At 43.7% G+C, this 23,930-nt stretch overlaps 1 protein-coding gene and 3 pseudogenes across 1 annotated transcript in view; 2 read left to right on the top strand and 2 right to left on the bottom strand.

The window, feature by feature from the left end:
- SLFN12L (schlafen family member 12 like) overlaps positions 1-23,930 on the top strand; it is a 94,734-nt gene that overhangs the window by 2,327 nt on the left and 68,477 nt on the right. The window contains exons 2-4 of the mRNA XM_053570744.1: positions 62-166; positions 1,706-1,819; positions 13,146-13,866. Of these exons, the coding sequence (XP_053426719.1) occupies positions 13,766-13,866 (101 nt within the window). The 5' untranslated portion in view covers positions 62-166; positions 1,706-1,819; positions 13,146-13,765. The remainder of the gene's footprint in view (positions 1-61; positions 167-1,705; positions 1,820-13,145; positions 13,867-23,930) is intronic.
- On the bottom strand, positions 12,592-13,320 carry LOC128571082 (required for drug-induced death protein 1-like; annotated as a pseudogene).
- LOC128570165 (ribosome biogenesis regulatory protein homolog) lies at positions 15,659-16,700 on the bottom strand (annotated as a pseudogene).
- Positions 17,185-17,835, top strand: LOC128570570 (RING1 and YY1-binding protein-like; annotated as a pseudogene).

Below are 23,930 nucleotides of genomic sequence, written 5' to 3'. Positions count from 1 at the left end.
TTTTCTCATAGCTAAACATGATTGCTAAATCCACGCTATAATTATTCTTGCAATCCTTTAGGATGGGCATCCAAATGAAATGGAGGAAGAAATCAAACAAGAACTCAGGGGAATTGTGACTTGTGTGGCCTGTGTGGACAGGGGTGGGATGCAGCAGATCATAATGGTAAGTGACAGAAACTTCATCAGAATTATAGGTCAGATCAGCCAAATCAGTAACAGGGAATCCAGCAAGAATTTCAACTGGGCTCCAACTCTAACTGTTGGGATCTTAAAGAGAAATTAAGTGAGAGAAAGTCAGGGAGATGCACTGCTTAACTCCTTATCTGGATCTCCCACTGTTTCACCCCCTCCTGCTTTTATTGATTTATTTAATTTTTAAATTTCATTAATTTATTTTGAAACAGTCTCACTATGTCACCCTGAGTAGAGTGCCTTGGAGTCATAGGTCACAGTGTTGTACCCGCCACGAGTGGAATTATAGAGAAACACCAGCACACCCAATTCAAATTAATTTATTGGGCCGGCCAGTCAAGAGCAGGCTTGTGCCACAGTCTCTTGATTCCCTTGAAGTGGGATGCAAGGTTTTTATATGGCACTTCCAGCAGGGGATGGGAAGCCTTAAAGTAAGCAGAATTTTACAGAAGCTAATATCTGCAAGATTAGGGCTATGGAGAAGGGTCTTACAGAGGGTCTGAAAACTGCACACAGACAGACCAGACAGACTTCTGACAGGACTGTGGTTTCCACAAGATTTGTTTCAGTTGTCACAGGATTTTGCGCCTCTTAGCTGAATTTCCTTCCTGTTTTTGTATGGTCGCTGGTTGCTTAAGGGGCTATTTTGGTTACAAAAGGGAGGGCTGCAAGCTCTTAACAAAATGAAGTGAGTCTAGTTCACTTGCTCAAAATGGACAGAATTAGGGCATCACAACAGAAACCTCAAACTCTTGGGCTCAAGTGATCCTCTTGCCTGAGCCTCCCAAGTAGATGGAACTACAGGCGCCTGCCACAACACCTGGCTTTTTTTTTTTTTTTTTTTTTTGAGAGAGAGATTTCAGCAGCTCAAATTCATGAGTTCAAGCAATCCTCCTGCATCAGCCTCCTGAGTAACTGGGACTACAGATGTCTACCACAACTGCCCAGCTAATTTTTGTATTGTTAGTAGAGATGGGGTCTCACTCTTGCTCAGGCTTGTCTCAGACTCCTGAGCTCAAGCAATCCACCAGCCTAGGACTCCCAGAGTGCTTGGATTACAGGCAGTGAGCCAAGCAGCTGGCCTTCCCCCCTTCCTTCTTTACAAAAATATTATTTGGTAACTCAGGTGTATTGTATAAAATGACAATTCCTCCCTCCAGCTCCCTCTTTTTCCTCCCCAGTTCGACTCCCCGGAGAGTAATCCTTAATAGCAGTTTGGTGTGCATAAAAAAATATCGTATTTTGTTCTCCAAAGTATTTTAAAGTGTTTCTTCTGATAAACAGCTTCTTTGGTCTCAAGCCACAACTATCTAGCCTTTCACCCGTTTATTTTTAGTGATGAATTCCTGTTGATAAAGAGGAAATACCACACCTTCTCTCCACAAGCCAGAAAGAATAAAGGGGGAGGAAGTATTGTAATTTGCCACTATTTTTTGAAAAATCAAAAGGCGGAAACAATTTAGTTTCATTTTTAGAAGAAAAACGAAAACTGGCATTACTTTTCCCACAGAGCTCAAATTCAAAAGTCATTTCTTCAAGCAGTGGATCCTGAATAGATCAAGGCTCCTGGAGTTTTCTCCTGTTTTTCAGCATCCTGATCCTGTGGCATTGTTTAATTCCCAAGGTAAGTACAGCTTGCCTGCAGAGACCCAAGGTATGCCTGTTGAACAGAACAGATGTCTCAGAAAGAGATCACAGAACTCTGTGGTTATAGGCCGTTCCACATATACCCACTGTAGGCAAGAGAGACTGAGGTGGACGTGTTAGGGCCACACTCTTTAAAAGCGAATGAAACAGTGAGAGAGCTGGCTCTTAGAGGGACTCACCTTCTAGATGAGGCCAGGGATTCAGGATTCCAGCCCAATGGTCAGAAACCTCTAGAAAGATGTGTGGAGACTTCTCAGAGTTCTGGGTCAACAGACCTTCAGACAGGACAGACTGCCCAGGAAGGGTCTTTATCAGTTATCCAATTGGTTCATTTCTGTGAAAAGTGTTTTCTTGTTTTTCAATATGTATACAGAGTTTTGTTTTCAGGAGAAACTTAAAGCTATCCTAACTGTGAAGCTATAATCTAGTGGGATTTTTGAGGTTATTAGTGCAAGTGTTTCCAAGTTACATTTGGGGGCGGCACCTGTGGCTCAGGGAGTAGGGCTCCAGCGCCAGCCGAACTGGAAAAAAAAAAAAAGTTACATTTGGTTATTATGTTTACCAACTTTAATTTTGTTACCAACTTGTGAAAGCCCTGGGAAGTGAACTTGCTCCCTTTAAACTGACTCAGTTTAATGAGTTGCTTCCTGGAATCCTCTTGGAGATGGGGTATATGAATATAATAATATAAGAACATGAATATAAGATTATGAATAATCCAGCAGGTGGATAGAGAAAAGTTTGGCACTCCGTAATGTGAAACATAGGTATCTATTTTCCTAAGAAACCTAAAGACAGAGGCAACACCTCGACATTTTCTCTCAGCATCATTTGAAATGCTCATTTTAACAGCATCACACATATTTATTGATTACTTTGGGCAGAAATGTAAGGCGCAATCAAATTATCTGCCCGATCTGTGTGAGTAACTAAGCGCCGGAGGTGGGGAGGGTGGGGAAGAAGTGAGTCCCGAAGAGGGCATCGACTCCCTATTCCGGGACCGGGTTCCTCGCTCGGCGCGCGTGATGGTGAGTTGCGGGCGGACCAGAAGCTTGGGGTCCGCAGCGCCAGCTCTGAGGACGTGGGCCTCCCCGCTGGAGTTCCTTTGTGGATTGTTTTTGTCACAGCCCTACTCCTCTATTCTGTTCTTCCCCTTCCGCCCTTGGCCCAGGCTCCCGGCGCCCGGACGCTCCTGGCGCGCACAGAACGGACACACACGTACACGCGCACACACGCGCCCCCACCTCCGGAGCCCTGCGCTCGAGTGGTGCGTAGGGGCGGGGAGCGGCTCCTGCGACGCGGGGAGTGGCCGCCGCTAGGGCTCCGCTACGTGGGAGGAAGAGGCGGAGGAGGAGGGATGGGCGGGCGGGCGGACAGCAGGCGGGACGCCGGGAGAGGGCGCTTCAGGGCTGTGCAGGCGCGCGTGCGTGTGGCCTGCGCGGTGCGTGCAGTGTACGTGTGTGATGGGCACGCACATGGTGCATGCGAGTTGTGAGTATGTGCGTGAGGTGCACGAAGTGTGTGTGGTGTTTGAGATGTGTATGTGAAGTTTACCCACCTCCTAAGGCCGCATTTAAAGTGGGTCTCTAACTGCCCCGCCCACCCACGCTGAAGCGCACTGTCTTAGCGCTGCCTGGGCGAGTCGCTGTTTGCTTCCAGTAAACCTGACCTAAACTTCTCGGCTCCCTCCCCGTCCCATCTCTGGAAGCTGCTGCTTACCTACTCCCTGACACACACCAATGTATATTATCTCTCTGTAATTTTGTCATTTCAAGAATGTTATAGAAATAGAATCATACAGTAGGCGGCGTGTAGCTGCAACTACAGGTGCAGGCCACCACATCCAGCTAATTTTTCCATTTTTGGTAGAGATGTCTCCCCCTTGCTCAAGCTGCTCTTGAACTCTTGGCCTCAAGCAGTTCTTCTGCGTCAGCCTCCCAAAGTTCTAGGATTGCAGGCCACCGCACCTGGCCCCAAAACTTTCAATCAGGGAATTGTGCCTAGAAACCCTTGCACTAAGCAATAAACTACTAATGGTAATTATTTCTTACCAGTCAGAATAACTAATTTATAGATGGGCAGATTGTACTAAGTTCATTACTTTCCCTTTAAAAATATACCCAGAAAATCGCCCGACAGGACGGAATTCTAAACGCTCCCAGAATCTGTGCTCCTCAAATTGCAATTTTAAGACCACCAATAAACCTTGTGCTTGAGAGTCCAGATCCTGTGATTCTTAGCCATCCAGCTGTGTGTATTAATAGTTTGCTCTTTTTAATTTCTGGATGGCATTCCATAATACAGATGTACCGCAGTTTATTTCACTATTTACTCATTGTAAAAATGTTATAATTTTACATTTAAATCTGTGGTCCTGGGGCTGTACTGTAGCTCAGTGGATAGGGCGCCGGCCACATACATCCAGGCTGGCGGATTCCAACTGGCCTGGGCCAGCTGGACCACAATGACAACTGCAACAAAAAAAGTAGCGGAGGTTGTGGCAGGCCATTGTGGTCCCAGCTGTTTGGTAGGCTGAGGGTAAAGACTCGCTTGAACCCAAGAGTTTGAGGTTAGTGTGAGCCTTGACGCTAGGGCACTCTACCGAGGGCGACAGAGTGAGACTCTGTCTCAAAATAAATAAATAAATAAATGCATAAGTAAATAAATAAATCTGTGATCCATTTTCAGTTTAATTTTTGTAGAGGTGCGAGGTTTAGTTTTAGGTGGTTTTTGTTGTTGTTTCTTTCGTTTTTTCCTTATACACATCTAATTGCTCTGACACACATTCGTGAAAATACTATCCATCCTTTCCTGACTTGTTTTTGTACCTTTGTCAAAAATCAGTTGGCTGTGCATGTGTGGAGCTCTTTCTGGGTTCTTTATTCTGTTCCATTGATCCATTTCCGTGATCATCCTGTCTAGATCACTGTAGTGATCTATTAAGTCTTAACATCAAGTAGAGTGATTCCTTCCACTTTATTCTTCTTTTTAAAGAAATTGTGTTAGCTGTTTCAGTTCCTCTGCCTTTCCATTACATATTTCAGAACAATTTTGTTTATATGTATTAATGAAGACCCAAGAGAGTTTTCTCTGTTCCTTGCTGCACAGAAGGCCAATTATTGAGAAAATGAGGATTGTTAAGGAAGAAAGGAGAATTACTGTGGAGGATGTGGCAACCAGGGGGTGGGAGGAATGGAGAGGCTCAAATCTGCCTCTCTGACCTGTGGGGTCAAGGATTGTTCCGGAGGTGAAATGAATAACGCATGAAGTGAGCAACCATCACTTTATGTCTGGGGTGGAGTGTAGAGCACAGTGAGAAATAATGTTAAAAACAGCGGATAAGTCCGTTCCAGGGCTAAGATTTTGCTAGTAGAATGAGATAGGGGTTGAGTTTGGTTGTTCTTTCAGTCTTGTGCACCAGTGGGACTCAGGGAGTAGGTCGTTTAGGTGGTCCTTGGGCAGGATTTGTGATGTCTGTGATGGGGTTTTGCTTTATCTTTTCTTCCTTGGACAAATAGATGTAAGGCTTTGTAGTTACCTGGTGGCTGCAAGAAAGTTCCACAGTTTCTGGGGGAAAAAATTCAAAAGGGGCCCAGTGTTGTGCCCAGATCTCGAAATCCCTCACAAAGACCTCCAGGGAGCCGAGTCTAATGCAAAAGCAAAAGGGCCTTTTATTGCAAGTTGGAACTTGGGCTCCTGGGGACTCAGTTGCAATGGATCCAAGCCAGGAGCCCCGAGCTCTGGAGCAGGGTGTTCTTATGGTCCCGCGGAGCAGGTGGGCGTGCACAGCTTGAAACAAAGGGGACGCTTCTGGATTGGTTAGGTGGAGGTCGCTGATTGGTGAGCGGTTGTCTCATGATTTCCAGGAATTGCCTGGGGTTGTCTGGAAAGTGGAACTTACTGAGTGAAATGGCAGGAAAGCTCAACTTAACTCTTAAGATGGCGCTGGTCTGGTTCTTTCACCCATCACGGTGGCTCATGCTATAATCCTAACACTCTGGGAGTCTGAGGCAGGAGGATTGCTTGAGCTCAGGGGTTCAACACCAGTGTGAGCAAGAGTGAGATGCCTGTCTCTACTAAAAATAGGAAAAAAATAGCTGGGTGTTGAGGTACACACCTGTAGCCCCAGCTACTGGGGAAACTGAGGCAGGAGGCTCTCTTGAACGCAGGAGTCTGAGGTTGCTGTGAGCTAGGCTGACCCCATAGCACTCTAGCTTTGGCAACAGAGTGAGACTCTTTTTCAAAAATAAAACAAAACACAAAACAAAAACTCAAAAGGGAAGTTGTCAGTGCAAAGAGAAAGTTACAAAGTTCTGGTCAGCAAATGTTATTGGTCTCAGAACTTGAAACTTGAGAACTATAAAAAGTTTTTTTCCTTATGCAGCCAGTCATCTATGTACAAAGAGGCTTGCAGGGACTTGATAGGCGTTGTGTCAAAACCACATTATTAATTTGGGGAGAATTGACAGCTTTTTATCTTGAGTGTTCAAATTCATGTACACAGATGTCTCTCTATTTATTTAAGTCACCTTTGATTTCTTTTGTTAGCATTTTGGAATTTTCAACATCTGAGACTTATATGTTGTTTGTTACATTATGCCTAAGTTTTTTTTGAATGATTATAAATGATATTATAATTTTAATTTTGTTTTCCATATGTTTATTGCTACTATATAGAAACCCAATTGATCTTTGTATGTTGGTCTTGTATCTGAGACCTCATGAAACTCATTTGTTAGTTCTATGAGTTTAAAAACTGATCCCTTGAATTTTCTAGTCTTACCATTACTTTATCTGCAAATAGGGACATTTTTATTTTTACTTTAAGCTTGTCTTTTTAACATTTTATGGTATCATTTATTAGATGGAAACTGTAAGATCTTGATTCAGGAAACCTCTATTTCCATCATGCTTTATAATTTTTCTATCTTATTTAGGAACACTCTCTTTGCTGGGTCTAAAGATGTTTTGAATAAGCTCAGGTGTGCTGCCGGTGCGATTTTTTTTTTTTTTTTTTTTTGCAGTTTTTGGCCTGAGCTGGGTTTGAACCCATCACCTCTGACATATGGGGCCGGCGCCCTACTCCTTTGAGCCACAGGCACGGCCTGTGACAGTGCCATTTTTACATATGTCTTTTGCTTCCCTGTTTGTTTGTTTTTTATAGAAATTGACACTGCTATGATTTAATAATAAAAAAAAAGAAAGAAAGAAATTGACCCGTGTTTTCTTGGGTGAAATTTGGTTTTTGTTCGTTTGTGTTCGAGACACTCACTCAGTCACCTTGGGTAGAGTGCCCTGGCATCACAGCTCACAGCCACCTCAACCTCTTGGGCTTAAGCCATTCTCTTGCCTCAGCCTTCCAAGTACCTGGTACTACAGGCGCCCATCACAACACCCGGCTATTTTTTCTAGAGACAAGGTCTTGCCATGGCTCAGGCTGGTCTCTGAACTCCTAAGTGAGGCAAACCCCCTGCCTTGGCCTCCTAGACTGCTAGGATTACAGGCATGAGCCCCTGCGTCCTGGCTCAAATTTATTTTATAAAATAAATCTTATCAATATGAGGGAGATTATTGCAGAACGGTTATACTTACTAGAATCATGAAAACTCTGCTCGCTTCTGGGAGTTCTAATAATTCAGGAGACAAGTTTGTATGGTGCTTAAGCATCTTGGTTTCGATTAGGACCATTAGGGTTTAAAATGAAATACCCTTGGCTTTGAGCAAATTTCCGTACAGTAAAATTAACTCTTCTGTTGTACAGTTTTTTGAGTTTTAACATGCAAGTCAGTAGATTTTTATCATCACCACCATAACCCAATTGGTGTGAGTTTTAACACACAAGTAGATTCTTATCATCGCCACAGAACAGTTTCATCACTCTGTCCTTTGTGCAACCCCTTTGTTATCATGCCCTCTCCCTTCCCATAACTTTTGACAACCACAGATCTGTTTTTCATCGGTAAAGTGTCTTTTTTTTTTTTTTTTTTGAGACGGTGTCTCACTTTTCACCCTTGGTAGAGTGCTATGCTATGGCATCATAGCTCATAGCAATCTCAGACTCCTGGATTTAAGCGATTCTCTTGCCTCAACCTGCCAAGTGGCTGGGAATAAAGGCACCCACCACAATGCCCGGCTAGTTTTAGAGACGAGGTCTCACTCTGGCTCAGGCTGGTCTCGAACCTGTGCGCTCTGGCAATCCACCCACCTCAGCCTCCCAAGTACTGGGATTACAGATGTGAGCCACTGAACCCAGCCCAGTAAGGTGTCTTTTAAAATGGCTGTCCGATCATATCGCGCCAGTCCTTAAAACCCTTTGTTGACATCTTACCGTCGTGAGCAGTGGCCTTTTCTGTAGCCTCTCCTTTCACCACTCTCTCCTCACTGCCCATGCAACTGTCACTCTTGAGACCTTGCAACACTGAACATCTCCCTGCTGCTTTAATACACAATTTTCTTTTCCGATTTTAGGCTTTCTCATATACTATTCGCTCTGGTGATAACGCTTTAATTGTTTCATCCAACCTCTCATTCCTTTCCTGGGCTCATTTGGATCTTAGCTTGGATGGCTTTTCCTCTAGAAAGGCTTCCATATTCATACTAGGTTGAGTGTTCCCTTTAAGTGCTTCTGCTGTCAGAGTGCTTATCACTCGTTCCTGCGGTTGTATCAGAGGGTAAGCTCCGGTTGTATCGGAGGGTAAGCTCCGAGAGGCAGGGGCTTTGCCCATCCTTGATTTACACGCCATGGGCACCTAGCAGGAAACGTGAGAAATTATTTTTGACTAAATTAATGAATGCATTTGGCGTGTACTTGCAGTCTACTTCTTCATCTGCATGTTTTAGTGGTTTTGGTTGGAGAGTGAACATGGAAGAATGAAATTCATCTCTGGTGGCAGAATCATCTTACCCGGACTTGGTCATCAAAGTAGGAGAAGTGACTCTTGGAGAAGGAAACAGAAATAAGCTGCAGAAAACTCAGAAAGATCAAGGGAAGGACACAGTTCCCCAGACTGTGTGTGCCTTCTTAAACTCAGGGGGAGTGATGAAAATGACCAGGAGGATGGGCATCTGGGGAGAACTGTCTTTGAGAGAGCTTGTTTGGTCTTCAGATTTGCAGGCTTTCTTTGAGGCCAAGCAACAAGGGAGGAGTTCTTACATTTTTCTTAGTAAGTTCTGGGACAGTGACCCTTTCCCTGAAGACAGTTCTGTCAAGCCCCCCATTTGCAGCCCGAGTCCTTCCCTGTACTGTCGATCTGGCACCTCCGTGCTTGCCATGGATTCCAGAGAGGCATTCTGTTTCCTAGAGAGGAATGCAGAAATGTTGAGGAAAGACTCTTCTGGTGAAATTCTCAACAACTCAGATCCTGCTGACTTAGTTTTCCGAAAAGATCATCTCGAACATCCTGAAATTCTGCCTTTTCCTGAGTCTCAATCTGTGGAGTTTAAATACTTCATTATAAAACACACCTCAGACTACTGGGAGGCTGAGACAAGAGAATCAGTTAAGCCCAAGAGCTGGAGGTTGTTGTGAGCTGTGATGCCACGGCACCTCGGAGGGTGACAAAGTGAGACTGTCTAAAAAAAAAAAAAAAAAAAAGCTCAGAATATGTAAAACAAAAGCCACAATTCCACAGTAAATCTCTGCTTTTGCTAACACTGCAGGAGGCAATCTTTTTATTAGTGTGGATAATAAGAGAAAGTCCTGGGATGTGCAAAAGAGAAAGTTAATCACTACTCTTTGGAAAAGGTAATCAAAATCATAGATGTGTTTAAAGGAGAAGAGTTGTATGATTATCTCTGTGTGATTAAAGTAGAGCCATCCTACTGTGGAATGTTCTCAAAAGACCCCAAATCTTGGATGGTGAATGACAAGCACATCTGCGACGTGACAGCCTAGGAATGGGTCGGCAGGGCGGTAGATACAGACCCAGGTAAGAGGGAGCAAGCTCCTCCCTCCCTATCCTCTCTGCCTGTTGGGCATTTCTAGGTCCTTCTTTTATTTTTTTTTGTAGAGACAGAGTCTCACTTTATGGCCCTCGGTAGAGTGCCGTGGTATCTCACAGCTCACAGCAACCTCCAATTCCTGGGCTTAAGCGATTCTCCTGCCTCAGCCTCCTGATTAGCTGGGACTACAGGCGCCTGCCACAACGCCCAGCTATTTTTTGGTTGCAGTTCAGCCGGGGCCGGGTTTGAACCCGCCGCCCTCCGTATGTGGGGCCGGTGCCTTACCGAGTGAGCCACAGGCGCCGCCCTCTAGGTCCTTCTTAATTCTCTGTAACATTCAGCTCCTCACACCTGCTGAAATTTACCTTCTTCAATTCTTCCTAATTTCCATATAGGGGAAGGTTTTACTGAGTGAGAAAATGTGAAAATCAGGTATCTTGTGAATGGTGATTTCCCACCAAAGAAGCAGTAAAGGGAAAAATTGGAAATGGATTCCTTTATTACAATCCTCTACATGGAATTTTCTAGAACCTCATAACAATGACCTTGTTCTTCACTTTAGCATGAGATCAACTCTGAGAGTCAAGAGCCACTGTTGGTTGAGGTTTGTTTTGGTTGGGATGAGTGCAGCTGCCTGTGCAGGAAGATAAAACACAGGATTAGAATTTTGAAAGAGAGGGCTTTACGTTTCACTAAAACTCCAGGAAAGACCTAGTCAAACATGGAAGAGGAAGCATTATCCTGAATAGAAGAGCATCAGTCAAGATCCCCAACAAGAGCTTTAAATGGTGGATCTTCAGGAACCTTGACATAGAATCAAGGAAGGGTGAAGTGTCTGTTCAGTGAAATTTAGGCACAGCCTTAGATAGCCTATTCAAATGTGAGGGGTGAAATCCAAAAGGATCAAACGTTCTTTCTCTCAGAGTTAATTTCAGAGTTGGCTGAGGCATTTGCATCTCAGCTGAGTCTATCCCATAAGCCCTTACTTTACAGATAAGCATATTCTAACAATGGTCTGGAACATAAAGCAGATCTCCAACAATGTTTGATTTTCTTTTTTTGTTGCTGTTGTTGCAGTTTGGCTGGGGTCGGGTTCGAGCCCGCCACCCTCAGTTTATGGAGCCGGTGCCCTATTCACTGAGCCACGGACGCCACCCAACAATGTTTGTTTCTAGGTTCACACTGCCAGTTTCTATTTTAAGAGAAAGGGAGATGATTTAATACACTTGGTTAAAAACAAATCTGTGAGAGATCGTGTTATGCAAATTCAAGTATGTAAAGTGAAAATGCCACAAGCCTCTTGGGAATGAGTTTCAGGTACCCTAGAGAGCATCTAGCTTAGTGGTTGCAAATCTGACTGATTGTCAGAAATACTGCAGGAAGTAGTTAAACATGCAGATGTCCATGTTCCTGCCAAGAACTTACAGACATGTAGTTTTCAGGGATGAGGCCTGGGCACATGCATTTCAGCAGGATTCTCAAATTATTCCGATGCTCTGCTGGGTTGGAAATCACTACACTCATATAAGTGTAGGCAAGGGAGGGGGCACTGTGGAGTAATTGGTCACTTACGGTCAGCTTCCGAGATGCAGGAATTGTGTCTGTAAAAAGAAATAAGAATTCAAGATGATGGACAATATTTGTTAAACCTGTCTCCCCACTGCCCAAATATTTTTTTTAGCAAGGTTTTGTCCAGGAGTGCCTACTTGGCAAAGGAAACTGAGATTTCTAGAGGAGGAAAGTGGCAGGTTTAACTTCACACAGTGAACATATTAAATGTGAGATCTGTCAGTAGAACATTATATACAAATGTCCTAAGTGTGTCTCAGTAGTTGTCAAGGAACTGATAATTACTATATTGGGTCTGCCTTTGGCCCATTTCAACCAGATACTGTAGTTTTCTTACTTATCTGAGATCTTTGTAGTTATTAGCTTATCCAAAGATTTTTTGACATTCCACAGTAGGAATCTGAGATACAAGAATAATTTAATACATATATGGTTTTCTTTTTCTAAGGTCCATAAATTCCATAGACACACTCCACTGTCCATGAGATACACAGAAGGGCAACTGATTCAGTTCATCAGATTTGTAGGGTGTGGGTTAAAGAGAGGTGCACCAGACGGACTTTTCCTAAATTGGACAATTCTTTGTGAGGGGACATTATGCCCCCTTTTATTTTGGGGGGGGGTGAGAAATGACAAGCTTTATCTACTTTACACCGTCATGACACATGTCAACACGGTTATCAAAGCATCATAGCCTTCAAAGAGGTTTTCTCTCCCTTCCTTCTTCTCAAGCCTGTAATTAAACTCCTGGTGACAGAGTGGCAGAGGAGTAGGACAGGGGAGGACAAGTGGGTAAATAAACAACTCCTGGGCTGCCCTCAGAACAGAGACCCATGACCTTTCCAGGAGAATATAGCAGAGTATTTGAGGTCAACACCCTTTCTTCCCGGTGGAAATCACCACTCTGTTTCCCGCCCACACCGCTCAAATCTGTCAAGTGTCAGCACCTGCCACCTTCACCCGAAGGCTCAGGCTTTAGCGGACCAGCTCAAATCCCAAACCTAACCACGTCATCCTCTGCAGGGACTGATCATCAGATCCACATGTGTCTGAGAGTCACTAAAAGCTCAGCAGATAGGTAGGGATGACTCATTCCTAACCCTCATCCGATTCAACAAACACATTTTTTTTCTCTTCTAAGTGTCCTATGAGTTCTAGTCTGAATTGCTCCTGGGTTTGTTGTTCCCAGGGCAGAGGCTCCATTCATTCCGCTGTGCCTGCCCAAGCAGCTCCGGATCTTTAGCGCACAAAGGAAACCGCGCTGGTAGCGACTCCAAAAGGGGGCAGCAGAGGCCGCGGCGAATCCCTGCAGGCCGATGACCACCTAGCGGCGTCCTTTGGTGATGACCTTCTCGACATTCTTGCCGTACTTCTGCTTCTGCCGGGATCTCTTGGGCTTCTCGCCCGCGGCCGGCTCCTCCAGCGGCTCGTATCGCTCCAGCAGGGTGGCGAGGTGCCCTCTCCGCGCGCTCCGGGGCCCGGGGCGCAGCCCGCTCTCCGCCGCCCCCGCCGCCTCCGTCCCCCGCCGTCCGCCGGCGCCCTCGGGTCAGCGCGGGTGGCCGCTCGCCGCCTTTCTCAGGAGCCGGGCTCCATGGTCAGGATGCCGGGCCCCTAAGGCGAAGGTCTGAGCGCGGAAACGCCAACCTTTGCTCTCTGCCCGCTCCTCCGCCGGGCCGGCAGCCCCAGCCCAGACGGGGCAGAGGACCTATGCTTCCTTTCAGATGTAAGATGTGATCTATACATAATAATGCAAATACCTTTTAAAAAATCTTTTCTATTTTTTCCACATCTAGTGCCATCGGATCATTTGAGACATACCCCCGAATCCCTCTGGCAGGAGCTGGTCTCAGAGCATGAAGGACTGGAGGAGTTAATACACAGGGAAAGGCGTCCTTTCTCCCAGGGAATTTTGATCTTCTCCAGAAGCTGGGCTGTCAACCTGAACTTGCAAGAGAAGGAGGGAGTCATCTGTGATGCTCTGCTGATAGCACAGAACAGCCCCTCATTCTCTACACCATTCTCGGGGAGCAGGAGGCTGGGGGCAGGGCTACTGCACCTTCATAGCCTTTACTTTGAAGCAGAAGCTGGTGAACATGGGGGGCTACACTGGGAAGCTGTACATCATGGTGAAGGTCCTCTGCCTGCGTGCTGAGAGCAACACAGAGAGCTTGGGGGGTGCAGTCTGTCCGATAGGTTACCCCAGGTCCTATTCCCTTGTGGACACCCAGCAAGAGGAAGCCTTGCTGCAGGCCCTGGTGATCGTCCTCCTCAGCTTCAGGTCCCTCCTGAGTGACCAGCTCAGCTGTGAGGTTTTAAATCTGCTCACAGCCCAACAGTATGAGCTATTTTTCAAAAACCTGTGCAAGGACAGAGAATTGTTTGTCCATGGCTTGCCCGCTCAGGGAAGACTGTCATGACCAGGAAGATCATGGAGAAAATCAGGATTGTGTTTCACTGTGGGGAAGATGGAATTCTCTACATTTGTGAGAACCAGACTCTGAGGAGCTTTATCAGGTAAGCAGTGGACCTTATGTCTCTAAGCATTATTTAACTTGGGTTTAATTTTCTCTGCAAGTCACCTTGTTTCTTGAGATTTAAGTGGTAAAGGGGTCTATGGCAACATGTTCAGGGAGCATGATCGAGTAATTTTCTTCCTTCTTTTAGTTAAAGAAAACCTGAATGTGTCATTTTAAGTTTTACAGTAAAAAAATCATCTCTGAGGCAGTGGCCTGGAAAACTTTCATGAAAAATGACTTTAAACAGCAGTGTACGGTGGCTCCCACCTGTAATCCTAGCTCTTTAGAAGGCTAAGGGGGTGCAATGCCTGAGCTCAGGAGTTTGAGGCTAGCCTGAGCAAGAATAAGACCCCATCTCTACTAAAAATAGAAAAACAGGCTGGGTGCTGTGGCACATGCTTGTAATCCCAGCTACTCAGGTGGCTAAGGCAGGAGGATCATTTGAGTCTAAGAGTTTGAGGTTGCTGTGAGCCACAGCACTCTACCCAGGGTGACACAGTGAGACTCTGTCTCAGAAAGAAAGAAAGAAAAAGACTTTAAATATAGTCAGCATTCAACATATCATCATTGATGAAGCTCAGAATTTCTGCACTGAAGATAGGGACTGGTATATGAAGGCAAAAACCATTACTCAGAGGGTAAACATTAGTAGTCACTGAACAGATGAATTATAGGTCCAGAGAAAACCAACATTAACCTGTTTTCTATGGCTTTCAGTGGGAAATATTATTGGAGACCAAAATCTGGTTCTAAAGGTGTTTATCGGCCCTAAGGGGGAGGGAACTAGGAAAGGTATTGTTTTTAAAAATCAGTGAGTTTATTTTTGTTTTTTTCCGAGCATTTGCATTTTTATTAACCTGTTGTTATGAAATCTGAATCTTTTTGAGATATTTTTAGAGATGATTTTACTGGGCTAAAACTGGAAGATTGATGGACAGGAAAGAGACACAGGGCAACTATAAATATTTCACCCCCTAATCAAACCAGTTCAGATCAATGTGACAAATGCATCCAAAGATAATGTTTTAATTAAGGATTTTTCGAGTTTCTCTCTTTTCCCAAAACAGACTCTACCTGAAGTCAAGCTTTAAAAAAACTGGGGCTTTAACTGTTAATAAAGATCTAGGTATTTTCTGTTTTAATAAGAATTACCATTATATAATGAGGCCTAAATTTATCATTTATAGCAAATCAATGTGTTCAGTGTTGAAAATCGTCAAATCCTTTTCAAAAGACTTCAGTTGCAGTACACTTGCGATATATTTGATTTCAAAAGAAAACAATTTTTCTAATAAAAATGGTCTTGCTGAAACCATTATAATCTAATTGTGTTTTTAAAAAAGTAAACAAACAGGTATCTAGGTTAACTGACTTCCCTTAACAATTTCTACCAATAGTTAAAAAGTTAAAAGCAGCACTAGATACACACATTTATTAAGTAACTTTTAGAAATTTCTTGTCAGTCTCATTTTGAAAATGGTTGTAGTCTTTCCCTTCTCCCTTTGATAAATATACAAGTTTGTTATAAAAATAATCCAGAAGTCTATACGTCAACCTATTGTAAATCTCTGAAACATTACCAACTCTCCCTTCTCCCATATCCAAAGTTAAAAAGAAAGAAAAATGGCTGTTTAAGAATGGAACTCATTCCCAGGCTCAATCACATTATTTCCTGGCATCTTCTGCCAAAGTCCCAGTTGTGGGAAAGCCTGATTTGAGCAACACTTAAATGTTGCTCAAATCAGGTTTGAGCAACACTCAACTCTCTTGAGCAATCTGCCCCTTCAAGCTCAGTGGAGGCAGCGGCCACTTCCTCCCGCATCCTCCCACAGTTCCTGGAGCTTAACGTTCAGCATACATACAGGTTTTGCTTTATTGTTACCGGTGAAACTATTACTTGCTCCTTTTTCCTCCCTCTTGCCACCCAAGACAGGCGGCCTGGAATTCATCTTACGTCCCAAGCACCCTTTCCTCTTCCCTCCCTGGCTGGGTGGGCCCCTTGCCCCTTCCCTGCAGACCCTCCGTCCCTCTCCCCTTCCTTTTGTCCTTCTGGCTCTTTTTCCTCCTCCCTCATCCGCTTCCCGGTGGCCCTCGTCACATCCAGCCGAGGTTTTTTGCAGTTCATAAGTCGAAGCAGTTCCAGCTGGTTCTCCCTCAGCTGCAAAGTCCCCCAGAGGGGTTTCTCTTCTCCTTGGGCAGGCGCTCCTGGAGACCTTGGCCACCTGCACGGCGCCGCCCAGCTCCTCCTTACTCTGGTGTCGGGTAGGTGTGCGGGACTGGGCTGCTGCGGCTTACGCGCACGGGCCTGGTTCCGCAGCGGGTTCAGCTGGTTCTCGGCCACCTGTTGCTTCTGGGCTTGAATCCGCTTGGCGAACTGGTCCTTCAAGGGGTCGACACTGTCTGGCACTTCAATCAGCCATTCGTTGGTGTCCTTCCGGGCGCGCTGGCCGCTCACCTCGTCCCACAGCACAGTGGTCTTTCTTCGGACAGATGCCCTTGCCGCGCGCGAACTGCTGCCAGCGAATAAGTGGTCACAGCCGGGAACCGGCTTCTCCCGCGGGAGGCGCGGAGTGGGCTCAGGCAGCCGCGCCACCAGAGCCTCCTCCCTGCGCTCCCAGGGCAGCTGCCACAGCTGGTTGAGTAGAGGCTGCGTGTTGTCCGGCGCCAGGGCCCGCAGCTCGGCCTCCGGCGTGGGTCGTAGCCCGGTTGGGGGGTTCCGGTCAGAAGCCAGCAGGTTGCCTAGAAGGAGCTCAGCTCTTGCTGCAGCTTCTCTGCCTCGTCCGGCTCTGCGCCCGGAGCTCTTCCACGCTGTGACCCTCCATGGCTCCGTTTCGGTTAGCTTGCTTTGGGGCGGCCGACCAAGTTCCAAAACTGAGTTTACATCGCAATTTCCAAGCTCGGTTCTGCTTATTGTTCTATAAAACAGCTCCTGAAGGTTCAAATCATTCTTGAACTGTAATTATTTTTTGATTTTCATAGTTTGGTGGGTCATTGTTAAAGACTGAATAGGTGTGCCCCACCCCCACGTCCAAATCCCAATGTTGGAGTCCTAGCCCCCAGTGTGGGCATAGGGCTGCTGAGCAAGGAATTAAAGCCACTGGACGTCATAAGGGTGGGGTGCGGATTTGACGGGATGATGTCCCTGTAAGAAAAGATACCGGAGAGTCTGATCCGGAGACTGGCAGCGGCCAGAGTTCGAGCCCTAGAGGCCGGGCGCGAGGGAGGGAAGGGGGACGGTCCGCGACGACTCCCGGCGTTCCTCCTCTGAGCCACGGGGGTTTCAGCTGCGGGAGGGGGATACAGCCCAATCCTGACCATGGGCGACAAGAAGAGCCCGACCAGGCCAAAAAGACAAGCGGAACCTGCTGCAGATGAAGGCTTTTGGGATTGCAGGGTCTGCACCTTCAGAAACAGTGCGGCAGCCTTTAAGCGCAGCATCTGTGATGTAGGAAAGGCGCCTCCACCCGAAAACCTCGGATCAATTCTCAGCGGGTGGCCCCGCAAGTGGCACAGCAATAGGCCACTCCACCACCCACTAAAAAGGAAGAGAAAGTTGAAAAGCAAGACAAAGAGAAACCTGAGAAAGATAAGGAAATTAGCCCTAGTGTTACCAAGAAAAATACCAACAAAAAAGCAAAACCAAAGTCTGATATTCTGAAAGATCCTCGCAGCGAAGCAAACACTATCCAGTCTGCAAATGGTACAACAAAGACCAGCGAAACGAATCACAGCGCCAGGCCCCGGCTGAAAAACGTGGACAGGAGCACTGCAGGCAACGTCCCCGTCATTATCATAGACTTTAAGGAAAAGACTGGCTCCTCCTCGCCGTCCTCATCCACAGTGACCTCCAGTGCAGGGTCAGAACAGCAGAACCTGAGCAGCTGGGGGCAGAGAGCAGAGACAAGGGCTCCTCACCCTCCTCCACGCCAAGGGAGACACGTCCGCAGTAAATGACGAATCTTTCTGAAATTGCACAAGGAATTGTGAAAACTATGAATTAGGGTATAAAATTCAAATCCTCCACCTGCCCATGCTGCTTGCACCCCTGGAGAATCTTCCGTGGACATCGACCTCTTAATGATGCTGCCAGGATGATTCCTGCTTACCATGGGCATCTGGCCACCAAGGAATTTCACACCCTGACGATTACTCTTGACACTTTTATGTATTCCATTGTTTTATATGATTTTCCTAACAATCGTTTATAATTGGACATGCTCCTGAATCTACTTTTTTTTTTTTTTTGTAGTTTTTGGCCAGGGCTGGATTTGAACGCACCATCTTTGGTATTTGGGGCCACTACCCTACTCCTTGAGCCACAGGCACCGCCCCTGAATCCACTTTTTAGAAAAAAAAAATCTTCTGTGCACAATTTTCCATGTACATTACCACTGGTTTTTTGTTTTTGTTTTGTTGGGGCAGAGGTTTGAGGAGGGGAGGGAACTTTTATTTATTGTGTTCACAAACTCCATCCTTTCAGTGTATCCTTTAAAAGTTTAGTTCTTTCTTCCAGTTATACTATGCAGTATCAGTTTTGATGTAACTATGTATATATAAATATAAAATTATATATAAAGGGTTATTTGAAACCAAACCATGGTAACACTAGTGCTTGATACACTGTGAACTGAACACAACATTGAACAGTTACGGATCTGGGACAGTCCCTTCTATGAAAGTGCTGAAATTAAATTAAAATCAGTCTTATGTGAAGTATGTTCCAACCTCCATGGGAACTCGACTCTCATCTGTCTAAGGACTACTGGACAATATAAAAGAATATATTGTTTAAACAACATGATCTCAAATTTAAAGACTACTCCCGACAGCCTGCACTTGCAATGGAATAACTGACAAATCACAAGTGGTCTAGTTGGGGAGGGCTTTGATCATTCAAAAGTAACTAAAAGTTCAGCAGCCGTAGCTCAGTGAGTAGGGCACCAGCCACTAAGCAACAATGACAATTATGACCAAAAAATAGCCAGGCATTATGGCAGGCACCTGTAGTCCCAGCTACTTGGGAGGCTGAGGCAAGAGAATCGATTAAGCCCAAGAGTTTGAGGTTGCTGTGAACTGTGACACCACGGCACTCTACCCAGGGCGATACCTTTTCTTTCTCAAAAAGAAAATAAATAAATAAATAATAAATAAAATCAAAGAGGACCAGAAATACTTGGTATTTTGTGGCACAGAAAGCAGGTTAAAAACAAAAACATAAAAAGCACAGTGTTATGCTTGCAAGTTTCCATTTGTTTTAATACCACACAATCTTTCACCCCGTGTGTGCATGTGTGCGTGTGCACATGGAGCTTACCTGACTTGCTCTGCTTGAGTCAGTTAAAAAAAAAAGTAAATACATTTGATCCCCACAAAATATTCAAAACCTTTCGGTTTCAATCTGAATATTTCAGTGTTATGCTTGAGTAAGTCAGTCAAAAAAAAAAGTAAAGCCATCTGATAACCCACAAAATATTCAAAACCTTTCGGTTTCAATCTATTTGAGTATTATGCTTGAGTCAGTCAGTCAAAAAAAAAAAATAAAGCCGTTTAACACCCACAAAATATTCAAAACCTTTCAGTTTCAATCTGAATATTTAAAAATATTGGCAGAAGATTCTGTGAGTTTAGTTCTACTAAGATGTTTTACCTGCCTTATCAAGACCATTCTTAGTCTACTTTTTTAAAGCTACCATGTCTTAAATTATTGAAAATTTATGGGGGGCACCTGTGGCTGAAGGAGTAGGGCGCTGGCCCCATATGTCAGTGGCGGGTTCAAACCCAGCCCCGGCCAAAAACTGCAAAAAAAAAAAAAAAAAAATCCCAAAAAAGAAAGAAAGAAAATTTATTAACTGCTGACTATATAATAATCTTTGCCTGTATGTAGCCAAAAATGGTTTAAGAGCCAACATTTAGAGTATGACAATGGACCTGAACAGTTTTGTTTTTTTTTTTTTATTGTTGGGGATTCATTGAGGGTACAATGAGCCAGTTACACTGATTGCAATTGTTAGGTAAAGTCCCTCTTACAATCATGTCTTGCCCCCATAAAGTGTGACACACACTAAGGCCCCACCCCCCTCCCTCCATCCCTCTTTCTGCTTCCCCCCCCATAACCTTAATTGTCATTAATTGTCCTCATATCAAGATTGAGTACATAGGATTCATGCTTCTCCATTCTTGTGATGCTTTACTAAGAATAATGTTTTCCACTTCCATCCAGGTTAATACGAAGGATGTAAAGTCTCCATTTTTTTTAATGGCTGAATAGTATTCCATGGTATACATATACCACAGCTTGTTAATCCATTCCTGGGTTGGTGGGCATTTAGGCTGTTACCACATTTTGGCGATTGTAAATTGAGCTGCAATAAACAGTCTAGTACCAGTGTCCTTATGATAAAAGGATTTTTTTCCTTCTGGGTAGATGCCCAGTAATGGGATTGCAGGATCGAATGGGAGGTCTAGGTTGAGTGCTTTGAGGTTTCTCCATACTTCCTTCCAGAAAGGATGTACTAGTTTGCAGTCCCACCAGCAGTGTAAAAGTGTTCCCTTCTCTCCACATCCACGCCAACATCTGCAGTTTTGAGATTTTGTGATGTAGGCCATTCTCACTGGGGTTAGATGATATCTCAGGGATGTTTTGATTTGCATTTCTCTAATATATAGAGATGATGAACATTTTTTCATGTGTTTGTTAGCCATTCGTCTGTCGTCTTTAGAGAAAGTTCTGTTCATGTCTCTTGCCCATTGATATAAGGGATTGTTGGTTTTTTTCATGTGGATTAATTTGAGTTCTCTATAGATTCTGGTTATCAAGCTTTTGTCTGATTGAAAATATGCAAATATCCTTTCCCATTGTGTGGGTTGTCTCTTTGCTTTGGTTATTGTCTCCTTAGCTGTACAGAAGCTTTTCAGTTTAATGAAGTCCCATTTGTTTATTTTTGTTGTTGTTGCCATTGCCATGGCAGTCTTCTTCATGAAGTCTTCCCCCAGGCCAATATCTTCCAGTGTTTTTCCTATGCTTTCTTTGAGGATTTTTATTGTTTCATGCCTTAAATTTAAGTCCTTTATCCATCTTGAATCAATTTTTGTGAGTGGGGAAAGGTGTGGGTCCAGTTTCAGTCTTTTACATGTAGACATCCAGTTCTCCCAACACCATTTATTGAATAGGGAGTCTTTCCCCCAAGGTAAGTTCTTGTTTGGTTTATCGAAGATTAGGTGGTTGTAAGATGTTAGTTTCATTTCTTGCTGTTCAATTCGATTCCAAGTGTCTATGTCTCTGTTTTTGTGCCAGTACCATGCTGTCTTGACCACTATGGCTTTGTAGTACTGACTAAAATCTGGTATGCTGATGCCCCCGGCTTTATTTTTGTTATTAAGAACTGCTTTAGCTATACGGGGTTTTTGCCGGTTCCATACAAAACGCAGAATCATTTTTTCCAAATCTTGAAAGTACGATGTAGGTACTTTGATAGGAATGGCATTGAATAGGTAGATTGCTTTGGGAAGTATAGACATTTTAACAATGTTGATTCTTCCCATCCATGAGCATGGTATGTTCTTCCATTTGTTAATATCCTCTGCTATTTCTTTTCTGAGGAGTTCATAGTTTTCTTTATAGAGGTCCTTCACCTCCTTCGTTAGGTATATTCCTAGGTATTTCATTTTCTTTGAAACTATGGTGAAGGGAGTTGTGTCCTTAATTAGCTTCTCATCTTGACTGTTATTGGTGTATACAAAGGCTACTGACTTGTGGACATTGATTTTATATCCTGAAACATTACTGTATTTTTTGATGACTTCTAGGAGTCTTGTGGTTGAGTCTTTGGGGTTCTCTAAGTATAAGATCATGTCGTCAGCAAAGAGGGAGAGTTTGACCTCCTCTGCTCCCATTTAGATTCCCTTGATTTCTTTGTCTTGCCTAATTGTATTGGCTAGAACTTCCAGCACTATGTTGAATAGTAAAGGTGACAGAGGACAACCTTGTCTGGTTCCAGTTCTAAGAGGAAAAGCTTTCAGTTTTACTCCATTCAGTAAAATATTGGTTGTGGGTTTGTCATAGATAGCTTCAATCAGTTTTAGAAATGTGCCACCTATGCCTATAATCTTCAGTGTTCTAATTAGAAAAGGATGCTGGATTTTATCAAATGCTTTTTCTGCATCTATTGAGAGGATCATGTGATCTTTATTTTTGCCTCTGTGAATGTGGTGGATAACGTTTATGGACTTGCGTATGTTAAACCAGCCTTGCATCCCTGGGATGAAGCCTACTTGATCATGATGAATGACTTTTTTGATGATAAGCTGTAATCTATTGGCTAGGATTTTGTTGAGAATTTTTGCATCTATATTCATGAGTGAGATTGGTCTGAAATTCTCCTTTTTGTTTGGGTCTTTTCCTGGTTTTGGTATCAGGGTGATGTTTGCTTTATAGAATGTGTTGGGGAAGATTCCTTCTTCCTCAGTTTTTTGGAATAATTTCTGCAGTACAGGAATAAGCTCTTCCTTGAAGGTTTGATAGAATTCTGGAGTGAAGCCATCTGGACCAGGGCATTTTTTAGTTGGAAGCTTTTTTATTGTTTCTTTGATCTCAGTGCTTGAAATTGGTCTGTTCAGGAGCTCTATTTCTTCCTGGCTAAGTCTAGGGAGAGGGTGTGATTCCAAATATTGATCCATTTCCTTCACATTGTCACATTTCTGGGCATAGAGTTTCTGGTAGTATTCAGAGATGATCTCTTGTATCTCTGTGGGATCAGTTGTTATTTCCCCTTTATCGTTTCTGATTGAGGTTACTAGAGATTTTACTTTTCTATTTCTAGTTAGTCTGGCCAATGGTTTATCTATTTTATTTATTTTTTCAAAAAACCAACTCCTTGTTTCATTAATTTTCTGAATGATTCTTTTGTTTTCAATTTCATTGATCTCTGATTTGATTTTGGATATTTCTTTTCTTCTACTGAGTTTAGGCTTAGATTGTTCTTCTTTTTCCAAATCCATAAGATCTCTTGTGAGATTGTTGATGTGCTCTCTTTCTGTTTTTCGAATGTAGGCATCTAAAGCGATGAATTTTCCTCTCAAAACTGCTTTTGCAGTATCCTACAGGTTTTGGTAGCTTGTGTCTTCATTGTTGTTATGCTCAAGGAAGTTAATGATTTCCTGTTTTATTTCTTCCTGCACCCATCTGTTATTCAACAGAAGATTGTTTAATTTCCATGCCTTTGGGTGGGGTCGAGCATTTTTGTTAGAGTTGAGTTCCACCTTTAGTGCCTTATGGTCTGAAAAGATACAAGGTAAAATTTCAATTCTTTTGATTCTGTTGATATTTGCTTTGTGTCCCAGGATATGATCAATTTTGGAGAATGTTCCATGGGGTGATGAGAAGAATGTATATTCTTTATCTTTGGGGTGGAGTGTTCTATATGCGCCTATCAAGCATAGTTGTTCTAGGGTCTCATTTAAATCTCTTATATCTTTGTTTAATTTCTGTTTAGAGGATCTGTCCAGCTCTGTAAGAGGTGTGTTAAAGTCCCCTGTTATGATGGTTTTATCAGATATCATATTGCTCAGACTGAATAAGATCTGCTTCAAGAATCTGGGAGCATTTAAATTGGGTGCATAAATATTTAGAATTGAAATGTCTTCTTGTTGTAGTTTTCCCTTGACCAATATAAAGTGACCATCTTTGTCTTTTTTGACTTTAGTTGCTTTAAATCCACATGTATCTGAAAATAATATTGCAACTCCTCTTTTCTTCTGAATTCCATTTGCCTGAAAAATTGTCTTCCAACCCTTGACTCGGAGCTTTAATTTGTCTTTTGAAGCCAGGTGTGTTTCTTGCAGACAGCAAATGGATGGCTTGTGTTTTTTAATCCAGTCAGCCAATCTATGTCTCTTCAGTGGGGAATTCAAGCCATTAACATTTATGGAGATAATTGATAAGTGTGGTAGTATTCTATTCGTCTTATTTGGTGAGAGTCCATTGCTTAGTTTTATCTTTTGCATCAGTGTGGGGGTTAGGTTCTGTCCTTTGATTTCTGAGTTCTTACTTTGCTGCTGATCCAT

This window comes from Nycticebus coucang, chromosome 18 (assembly GCF_027406575.1).
Source record: "Nycticebus coucang isolate mNycCou1 chromosome 18, mNycCou1.pri, whole genome shotgun sequence".
Lineage (NCBI taxonomy): Eukaryota > Metazoa > Chordata > Mammalia > Primates > Lorisidae > Nycticebus > Nycticebus coucang.
This window is presented reverse-complemented; position numbering and strand designations above follow the sequence as displayed.